This window comes from Pelodiscus sinensis, chromosome 4, assembly GCF_049634645.1.
Source record: "Pelodiscus sinensis isolate JC-2024 chromosome 4, ASM4963464v1, whole genome shotgun sequence".
In the NCBI taxonomy this organism is placed as follows: domain Eukaryota; kingdom Metazoa; phylum Chordata; order Testudines; family Trionychidae; genus Pelodiscus; species Pelodiscus sinensis.
In genome coordinates this window covers 69,794,164-69,805,024 of record NC_134714.1, presented here as the reverse complement: position 1 = coordinate 69,805,024, position 10,861 = coordinate 69,794,164, and the positions used below count along the sequence as shown (strand labels likewise).

Here is a 10,861-nt window from a genome sequence, read left to right as displayed (position 1 = left end):
TGAGAAAATGAGAAAGGAAAATGGGGGTTGGAACAAAAATATAAAGTGCAAATAAAATACATGAGGGTTTGCTGTGGTATTCAAGGTTTATTGCCAGGACCCATAATACATCCTACCCATGAGAACATGAGAGCTAACTGAAGGTTGTCATCTAATTATATGAATTCCACAGTGCAGTTATCAAATCTTTGATCTTTATATACCAGCATTCTAACAGGCAGAGCAGACAGACTCCTTTAATGACACAGGACACATTCACTTTTCTCAAGCAAGGTTAACATGCATAATATCAGAGTTTGTCCTAAATCTACCATCAGTATACATTTGCATATGAAATGGCTACTGAATATGCTATCAAGAGAGTAAGAAAGGATGTCAACAGTCAAATGCTGGTGTGTCAAGAACTCTTATTTTATTAAAAAACTTCCTCTTATTACATAGAAAACAACTACCAGAGGACATGAAAAGAGATATGGCTTTATAAAAAAGTTGCAAAATGCACCTAGTGTGAAATTCAGGCAGTAGCTAACATCTGAAATGGGGAGAAGGCTGAAAAAAACCCTCTCAGTGCAGCTCAAGTCTTTCCATTGACTGCTTTATAATAGGTTTCTGCTGAGAGAAGAAGCTGTTGCAAGAAGCTATAAATCCTGCCATGTCACAATCCTGCCATGTCCAAATACAGATGATTGGGAACAGGACTCTCTTGCAAATTCTTCTCCAGACCTTGAATCATCTAGATGTGGAACAGTCCATCCTTTCACTGGAGTCTCATCCGTTTCTCTGGGGGCCCTTTAGCAGTGCTCTGTTGGGCATTCTTTACTGCCTCCTTCTCCTCTGGTTTTATAGCTTCTGGGGCTGGTTCCGGCTCCTTCTTGATCTGATCCACTTAATAAACAAACCATCAAAATAAATTGTAACTCTGCCTTAAGGGTTTTACATTTCTTATTTTCAATTCTTCCAAAGTTATTTTCAGCTTGTTTGTTTATTCTCTCAGGCAGCCCTTTGGATGTCCTAGCTTGCAGCCCTGCTGCAATAGGCTTAGGGCAAAAATCACCAGGATGCAGAACCAACCTGGCCTTTCCTCTCCTCAAGAGGATCTCCTGTTTTGGAGCCTCTTACCTTAGCAGCTCCCTTAGAGATGGGAGGCCTCTTACACTGGGGACAGTCTTCAGAAAGCTAAGGATGGGATGGGACACCCAATATTTTCAGCCGGAGTGAGTTGATTAGTTAAGTTTAGCCTCACAACTGAACCTATATCAAACTGGATTTGGGCTCCTTTTAAAAATTTTGTTATAAGGTGAGATCTCTTACCTGCAATGGGCTTTTCTCCGGGTTTTTGCTATCAAAAAATAAGAAAAGAAAGTCATATGAACTAGAGCTTTGTAATTATTTTCTTTTGCTCACACTGACTAAAATTATATCTTTTGCTTTGAAGGATGGCCCCACGTGAATGGGAACATCATGGTGATGTCAAACAAGAGAAGAGTAACAAGCAAGTCTTCCAGAAGTACTAATTACATTTTAAACCGTATGTAAAATTAAGAGCACAAAAAAATTAAATGTTTTATTCTCCAGTCATGCCAAGAACCTTATCTCCTCCCAGTCATTAATGCCCGTTTTCCTTGGCTGTAAAATATGGCTCAAGAAATCTGCAAATCCAGCAGCACAAAAGATAACAACATTTTGTAAAGAACAGGAAATGAATGAAGTCCATTTGAATCTAGAGCTACCCTTTAGGCCCATGCAATTAGTTAATATTTGGCACTTTGCAGGGTTGTTTCAGCTAGGATAAGTCAGTGATGTAAGTCAGATATGCTTTTGGTGTATCCTTATTTATTTAAAAAAAATGTGCACAAAGTCCTGTTTCCATGAATAGGAATACAGTAAACAGCAGGATGCTTCGTTGCTCAGAAATCCCCAAGTAAGTCACTCCAGCAAGCTATCCTCTTGTGCTTTCTCTCAAGGTCACAATCATAACTCCTTTTGCTATTTTTTTTCCTCTGAAACACAGGAACCTTGTGAAACAACTTCCAAGCCTCTGCATTTGCAATCAGTGAAGCCCCTCATTTCCCATGGCTTAGCTCTGACCTGGCATGCATATTGGCTTGGGCACACTCCAGGACACATCCTTTGGCTTTAAAATGTCCTAGAACCCTAACCTCCCCTGATGACAGCCATTAGCACATTTCAGAGTAACAGTGATTCAATACATTATTTTTTAGATGTCTTGCTGCTGAAGTTTAGGTACCTGCATATCAAAGTTCACAGGACATCCTATATAAATTATGCTCACTATCTGCTCAAGCCTCAACTATGACTAATTTTTTTTTATAATTTTATTTATTTGCCTGCACTCTTGCCACTCTTTGCAGGGATTCTATCAGACGAAACAGTAAAGCAACGGGCAGGATGAATATTCTTCATTTCTTTCTGAAAAATGTTGTACAGAAGTGCTGCAACTAACTTACATCCCACTCTAGAGGTGGCTACATTTCAGTTGTGGTTAAAGTGATTCCTTCCTAACAGGAATTGTGTAAGGCTTAATTAGTTAATTTTTATAAAATTCTTAGATCTTTGTTTGACAATTGCAATGAAGGCATTATTCTATTTGAATACCACTTTAAGAATTAAAATGCACTTCCCCACCAATGTTTTCCTTTTCCATTGAGCAAACACTGATTTTTTTCCCCTCCCACAGTATCTGAAAATATTTGAATTTGGAAGTAGATTAGAATCTGATCTGACATAGTTCTTGCTTTACTCAAAGTATTCCAGAATGTTTTAGTAATGTGTAAGGAACTAGCCATTGCAGAGACTAGGCAAAATAGCATCTGAGTGCATAACGGCAATAGCTCACCCGTAGCCTTGGATATTTAAACACATGTTGCTAAGTCAGGAAAGTCTATTTTTGCTGTGCATTTCCTTATTTGTGTGTGCGTCAATAATATTATTTTAGAACAGTTTTGAGACGGTTGTTCAGAATCTGCTATTGAAGGGACAACAGATGAAGATGTTGAAGATGAACTACTGAAGGGACAATAGATGAAGCAATGAGAACAATAGACTAGGAGACAACATATATCTTCTATCCCTGTCCCTGTCTAGCTGTTTGACATTTGACAAGTTATCTGACTTCTCTGCACATCATTTTATTCCTTGGTATATGGGCATTATACCTATCTTTTGCAAGAGACTTTGCATTTATAGAATGCCTTGATCTGCTGATGTCAAAGGATTTTATTTTTAGATCTTACAGAAACACAGTCTTTTTTGTAATTTCTTGACTGAGTGGTAAGTTTAAGAAGGGGAATTAAATATGTATGTAGACTCCAAAGAATGATTCCCCAACTGAGAACTATTTAAACAATAGGTCAGATCTTGGTCCTGAACTGTTGTACTTCATAGTGTATCTTTACATCTCTATTGGGCATTTGATGACAAAAGATCCCAGAGTTCCTTACAGGAATTACTTCACCAACAGATAAAATGCCACTGTTTCTACACAGAATGTGGCCATGATGGCTTAGAACAGGAAGAGAAGAATCCACTATACATGTGTGGGGAAAGTATTTGAAATGGAATTCAGTCAGCCTGGTGGGGCTAACAACATGGATCTTGCAAAAAGTACCTAACTAAAAGACCCTTATACTTTATATTTAATGCAAGTGATGGTAGTTTTCACCACCAGTGTAGGGTTTCCACCACACTGCTAAGATACTGGTTCATTACTAACTCACAGGGAAGAATCTCCCAACTATTGAATCACCAACTTTCATATAACATTTACCATGTCCCCTTAAATTGACAGTGTCAGACACCATGCCAGCTCTGCATAAGTTCTACCTGTGAGAGGGACTAATTTTTTTTCAACGGGCAAATAAATTGCCTAGTTTGTTCTCCCCCCTTTAGTCATCTTTGTAATAAGTGGGCAAGTAGAATTTTAATTTAGTATCACAGGGAAGATGGACCTGTAAGGAGACTGAGGCTCACTGCTGTGATGCCAGACTTAGGCCACCTCCCCAAATGAATGGAATTAATCAGAGGTCAACATGATCGGTGCATGATTGGGGATGTTAGGGACATTAGTCTGAATTCAATGAGCCTGCTGAGTTAAGAGAGAGACAAATGAGCAGGGAGGTTATGGGAGCTGTTTCTACACAGGAAGACTCTTAGATCCCAGACAGAGGGTCTGGGAGAGTAAGAGAGAGCCCTGGAGGGAAGTGCCTACAGGTAATCCAAAAAGTTCTTCATAGCAGCAGGAGAAAAAGGCCAGACTGGACCTATGTGCAGCAAGGTCAGGAGCAAAACTCTTGATAGGGATATAATGGACTGCTGAACCCAAGAGGGGGAATAATGAACTAGTGAGCCTCTTGATTAGAAGAAGGCTGAGAATTTCTGGTTGAGCTGTTTTATGTTATAGTAAACCAGTAACCAGAAAGAGAAAGTAAGTACAAAGCATCAGCTGTGTCAGTTTTATTTGGCTAAGATAGTAAGGAAATTAAAGCACCAGAAGGGTCTGATACCTGATGAGATTTTAAACCCTGATCCATGTGTATTTGTAAATTTTCATGGCAATTTTGCAAAGCTACACCACATGTTTTGGGGTAACTCCTTCATTTGTTCTGGAGAATCCTCTTCATTCAACATGAAAACCTGTTGTTTTCAAAATTCCTATTCCGACCAGTGCTACCATTCTACCTAGCACAGTGAAGTCCCACAAGAAGTCCACCTGAGGAGTCCTGATCTGTATGCTGCAGTAACACTTCAGACACAAAGTACTATTACCTGAACAAATCTGGGTGGAAATTTTTGCCTCAGATCTAGAAGCAAAGCATCAACCCGCTGCCTCTGGAAAATAGAGCTTGGTTCTTCCTTCTTCTTGGCTTTTGGTTTGGTTTTATCTGCAAATCATATACAGAGGCTGAAATGGTATATCACATCAAATGATGGACAGTCTAGTTCTCGTTTATCTGCTCTTTGTTCCTGTAGAAAGTTGTTCTTTCTAATGCTGAATCTGACCATTCTTCAGTTTCCCCCATTTTTATCTATCTCTTCTTTGCACTGCAGTCTTCTCCCTTATAATACAGTAACTTAGAGTGTGTCTAGACTACAGGGTTTTGTCGACAAAAGTGGACTTTTGTTGACAAAACTATACCTGCGTCCACACTGCCTTTGAGTTATGTCGACATAACGTCGACAAAACTCAGCAGTTTTGTCGACGTATGTAAACCTCATTCTACGAGGAATAACGCCTTTTGTCGACAGAGTTCTGTCGATAGAAGGCATTATTGCATCTACACTGTCCTTTGTGTCCAAACTGTTATGTCGACAAAGCGGCTTGCTTTGTCAACAGAACTGGATGTAGTGTAGACGCTCTTTGTCGACAGAAGTTTTGTCGATAGTATCTGTCGACAAAACTTCTGTCGACAAAACCCTGTAGTCTAGACGTACCCTTAGTGTTTCAGTCTCCCATCTGATACAGTAGTTTCACCCTCTGGTCAAATTAAAGTCCAACCACAAAACATGTCCCTTGGAATTCCTTGGGCTCAATGCTCTCTTGCCCGCACAGTTGATACAAGGTTAAATATTCTCCTAGACTACCCCAGGCCATAATTTTTTTGTGTTGCCTTGACCTTTTCCTTCATTTATTTTGTTTCTCCCCACACTTCTGTCTCTAGCTAAAGTATACCTTGGCTACAAATGTACGTGTTAGATCCAAAGAAAGGGAAATTGCTTAATGTATTGAGGGCCCAGGCATCATACCTCGTTCCTCCTGGTCTTTGAAATGCCACCAGTAGCCTTTGGAAGGGTGATATCGGCAGTATGACATGGCTTCATCAAAAGCAGACTGAATTCCATGCACTGCAGTGAGCTTTCAAAAGAAGTCAACATAAGGATATCTTCAGGAATTAAAAAGATCAGTATATAACACAAACAGACAATTTTATGCCTAGATCTTGTTATATAAACATTGACTGATACATTGTCACATGCAAAAATACTGTATTTTGGTAAAAAGCTAACCAAGTTTGTAAAATACTGTGGAATTAAAGTAGTTTAATTCCATTAAAGTAGCTTTTCTCTCCATCAGGCAATTATTTTACAGTTGCTATTTGAAATAAAATTTAGATTTTTTTTGTAAGAGAAACTTAAAAAAAACCTTTTTGTTTCAGCAAGACCAGACTAACATGGCTACATCTCTATTACTATTAAAAAACCCTTGGTATTAATAGAAATATTTTTGTGATTGTTGAGGACAGTTTGCAAACATATTTCTATCCTAATACAAGTATAATAGGGCACCAAAAGCAGAAAGTGAAAGTGACAATTCTAGTTTTAGTATCCAAGATGATAAAAGTGCTAACAGCACCAGAAGTAAAATGCAAATCCCATTTTAATATCTTTCAATATAATTAACAATTTAGATTAAAAGATTTCTTTAATATTTTTTAGCCTGACATTGTCCCTTTGAGTGGTTTAAAATTTAATATTTCCCTCCTTTTTCAGCCATTAAGATTCTTCGATCAGGCCATCCTGACAGATCTATTAAGGTACACTACACGCTGCTGGGAACACTCCACTTGCATTGCAACTGTTGGTACTTTGTATACAATGCATTTTTTTTACTTGTAGTAAATTATTGCACTAGTAGCTAAGAGCCATCCAAGAATCGGGCCCAAGCAATATTCTCTAATATTTTCCATCCATGTGTGGTTTTTTTCCCATGCACATGAAGAATAATTTTTGTACGTGTACAGAGGCATATATGAATGTGCACCACCAGCAGAAATAAAAAACCTAGCTGTAGATGCTCTGCTAATCAGTTGGGCAGTATTCAAATTTCTCCTGAGTGGTCGCACAAGTGCACAGCTTACAGGGAACACTAGGCCCAGCATGTTAGGTAGGTAGGTAGGTAGATTAGGTAGGTAGATTAGGTAGGTAGGTAGGGGGAGGGAGGGAGGAAGGAAGGAAGGAAGGAAGGAAGGAAAAAAAAATTAGGAGACAGTCCCTGCCCTGAAGTACTTAAGGTCTGCACAGATTCAGGGCAGAGGAAGAGCTGGAACATACAAGCAGAGCAGAGTGATTAGTGTGATGGCAGCTAACAGCATGTTAGTTCCAAAATTCAATTTTTTGGGGGGAGGGAGGAGGGAGTTATTCAGAAGGGATCAGCTAAATGGAAAGAAAAAAGGAAGACAGAAGAGACATTGAAGAAAGGGAGGGGGCTGAAAGGGAAGAAAGGGGATCCAACAAATTGTAGTTTTAAAAAACTGGATTTGTCATCTTATTTTATGACACAGATCCTTTTCCCAAAATGGAGAACAGATCAAAAACAGATCTTGAATTGTGTTGGGGGAACAAAGTAAAGAAAAACAGATATGAAATGACGACTGCTTTATATCAAACAAATGCATAGTAGAAACACTTACCACTCTGGAGTTTATGACAGATCCCAAATCAGGTGCCTGATAAATCACTCCAGCAATAATATAGTAATCAGCTAATGGGATGACTGTAAACAAGGAACAAAGTACCAGCTTAGTCAATGAGCAGACCTCTGGGTAAGAAAGGGGCAAAGTTGCTTAAACTTAAAAAACAACAAATAGTCTGGTAGAGCTTTAAAGACTAACAAATCATGTAGATGGTATCATGAGCTTTCATGGGCACAGCCCACTTCTTCAGGTTGTGCCCCCAAAAGCTCATGATATCATCTACATGTTTTGTTAGTTTTTAAAGTGCTACCAGACCATTTGTTGTTTTTTTAAGTTTATCCTGTACAAACTAACTCGGCTACTACCCCTCTAAAGCTGTTTAAGTTCACTGGTCACATAATGGAAGCCGCAATTGTACTTGTCTCACCTGGTCAGGTGAATTTGAACTTTCAAGCTTTCCTCCAAGTACAGTAAAACACTTTACAATAATTAGGTAAGTCTCACATTACACCTGTGAAGTAGGGAAAGTATGAAGCCTATTTTATAAACAAGGAAGCATCAAGTTTATATTACTGTTCTACTACCACAAACACAATTAGCATGAAGTTGAAATGTTTTCAGTATCACATGAGAGATCCAGTCTAGCACTCATGGAAGCTTTGCCATTCAAAGAAACCAAACAATAAGTTTAAATCATTTCTAACTCACACTCTGGCCTGTCCAGCATTACTGCTTGAAAATATCATACTCTTCAAACATTTACCTTTTTGGAATCGGGCCACGTACAATGGATTTGCCTGGGAAGCCCAATTAATCGGGTTCTGCCACAAACCTTGCAAAGCCTGTCCAATACAGCTAAACCATGCTGGAGGAGGTCCCTTCAGGGTTTGAATAGCATTGTTTAACCTGACTGTTGAACAAGGTTTCTTTGTGGGGGGTTTTTAAGTCATAAGGCAGACACAGGGCTTGACTATGCAGGGGATTTAAACCAGATTAAATCAAGTTAATCCAGTTTGCAAATGCTTGCATACATGACACAATCACACTAGCCCCACATTTATTGGGAATTCTGGAGTCGTCTTGCAAAATGAACTAACTTTGCTGCTAACCAAGTTAGTTTGGTGTACTGCTTGTGTGCACACAATGCTGCTGAGCACTGCTTTGCAGTCTTCCAACAGCTGTCCCACACTGCTTTGCAGGGCGACTGTCACTGACCTGTCTGTTTACCCGTATGCCTTTCCTGCTCTGGTATCCAGTTAAATGGCTGTTCCCACCTCCATTTAAAGCTGGTGTGGGGCCAAATTTTGCTATTTTCCTGGATTTGAGTATATCACAATTATGGCGATAAACCTTCCATCATATAAGAATCTCCCAGGCTCACCAAAGATGCAAAGCCACACCAGGAACATAATATCCAATACTGCTGTAGGTAAAGTCAAAAATACATATAAAAATGCTATCACAACCTCTCTAAAGTAAGAACAAGAAGAATGTCTTTAAAAAGCCCCACTCACAGCCATGGCACCTCCCTCTACCCTTATCAATAGCAGAGCAGCTTAGAAACCCGAGGGGGAGAAAACAGAAAACTTGTGGTAAATGTTTGTGAACATTGCTGCTGAGTCCCAAAACCCCTGAAAATAATGGCAGGCTGGAGGCACAATTGTCAGGTGGAGCAGGAAATGGACAGGGAAGTCGTCAGAGAGATCAAGGGAGCAGCAAAGGACAGCATGGCAGTTGCCAGGGACAACATAGCCATGGCTGAAGAAAGCATGAAAAAAGAAAAAAAGCAAGGAGAGGCAGAAGCAACTCCTGGAGGCAGCAAAAATCCAAAATGCTCTGTTGCAGGGAATGCTGCTGTTAGGTTAGCAGGCACTGAACTGTTGTAAACCAGGAGCTGGCCACATTTTGTAGCCTCTGGATGATACAGGATACTGGAAGCACCATCAAATCCTCCCCGTTGTGCCTCTCACAGCAATGCTTCCAGAGGATTTTCCCTTCACCAAAGCCAAGGTAGGATACTGAAACAGTTGAACTTAGGAACTCAGCTCTTTTGAGCCCTTTAGCATCCCAGCAACGTTGAGCCTCACTATTCAATTCCAGAGGGGCCACAAACAGGAACAGGCAGAGCACTAGTGACTTTAAACCATCTCTCCTTGTGTTGTGCCCTGCACCTTGCTACTATGACTATTGTTTTAACTAGAGGTTTCTTGCAGTTGTTTGATAATAAGCTGTTTGTTTGCTATATTGTTTCATAATTTAAAATGTTTATACTTTCAATTAAAGTTTATTTTTGCTTGTTACATGCTACATTACTTAACACAGAAATATATGGTTTTATAGTGATAGAAATGTAGCCGTGTTAGTCTGGTGTAGCTGAAACAAAATACAGGACTATGAAGCACTTTAAAGACTAACAAGATGGTTTATTAGATGATGAGCTTTCGTGGGCCAGACCCACTTCCTCAGATCAAATAGTGGAAGAAAATAGTCACAACCGTATATACCAAAGGATACAATTAAAAAAAAGTGAACACATGTGATTTGTCCTTTTCATATGTGTTCACTTTTTTTTTAATTGTATCCTTTGGTATATATGGTTGTGACTATTTTCTTCCACTATTTGATCTGAGGAAGTGGGTCTGGCCCACGAAAGCTCATCATCTAATAAACCATCTTGTTAGTCTTTAAAGTGCTACATAGTCCTGTATATGGTTTTATGTAATTCGTAAGGTTTTACAGAAGTACCTATGCAAAAAAACAGGAGGTAAAATTAGGTCTGTCACAACACTGTACCTTCCCCACCCATAAAAAACAGTGACTTGCTCACAATCCATTCTAGCGGAAGTGGATAGGGGATAACAGTTGGATATACAGCCATACACATTTAGGCATCCATGGCTTCAGTTGAGAGAAACTGGCATTCCTGATTGCCCAGCAGTTTCCATTTTGTACTGGGTACACGTGGCTGGTTGCTCAAACTACTGAACGAATCTCTGTACCTCAGCCTCCCATCCATGTTTACGGTTTCTCCCTTACTTTCACAAATATTATGCAAAATACAACATGCTGCTAGGTTAGGGGACTTTTTCCCCTGCTGCTTCCGACCTATTTGACAAACAGCACCACCTTCTTTTCAGTCAAATGCATACTCCAGTTCCATTCTGAGACAGTAGTTACACAGTTTCTTTCTTCTGTCCAAGCAGCCAGTGAATCATTTCATTAACCAGGGAAGCTGAGGATCAGCTGGGTCTACCCAGATAACCAGAACAATGTCTGCACCATTAATGTCCATAGTGATCCTGAGAGCAAACAGCCTTTTTCTCAATTACTATGAACAGAGCTGAGTTCTGAAAATGCCTAGCTCATGAACCTTTTCACACCACTGTATATTCATGTCTATAAACCTGCCAGTGTGATCAACTAGCCCTTGG

At 39.6% G+C, this 10,861-nt stretch overlaps 1 protein-coding gene across 4 annotated transcripts in view; it reads right to left on the bottom strand.

Annotated features, from left to right (window-relative positions):
* Positions 1–390: 390 nt before the first annotated feature.
* Positions 391–10,861, bottom strand: part of MED6 (mediator complex subunit 6) — a 29,372-nt gene continuing 18,901 nt past the window's right edge. For all 4 annotated transcript variants that reach the window (XM_006130311.3, XM_025188294.2, XM_025188293.2 and 1 more), the window contains 5 exons: positions 7,428–7,510; positions 5,764–5,872; positions 4,786–4,901; positions 1,312–1,339; positions 391–885 (listed from right to left, as the gene is read on the bottom strand). In XM_006130311.3, coding sequence (XP_006130373.1) covers positions 758–885; positions 1,312–1,339; positions 4,786–4,901; positions 5,764–5,872; positions 7,428–7,510 — 464 coding nt within the window. In that variant the 3' untranslated portion in view covers positions 391–757. The remainder of the gene's footprint in view (positions 886–1,311; positions 1,340–4,785; positions 4,902–5,763; positions 5,873–7,427; positions 7,511–10,861) is intronic.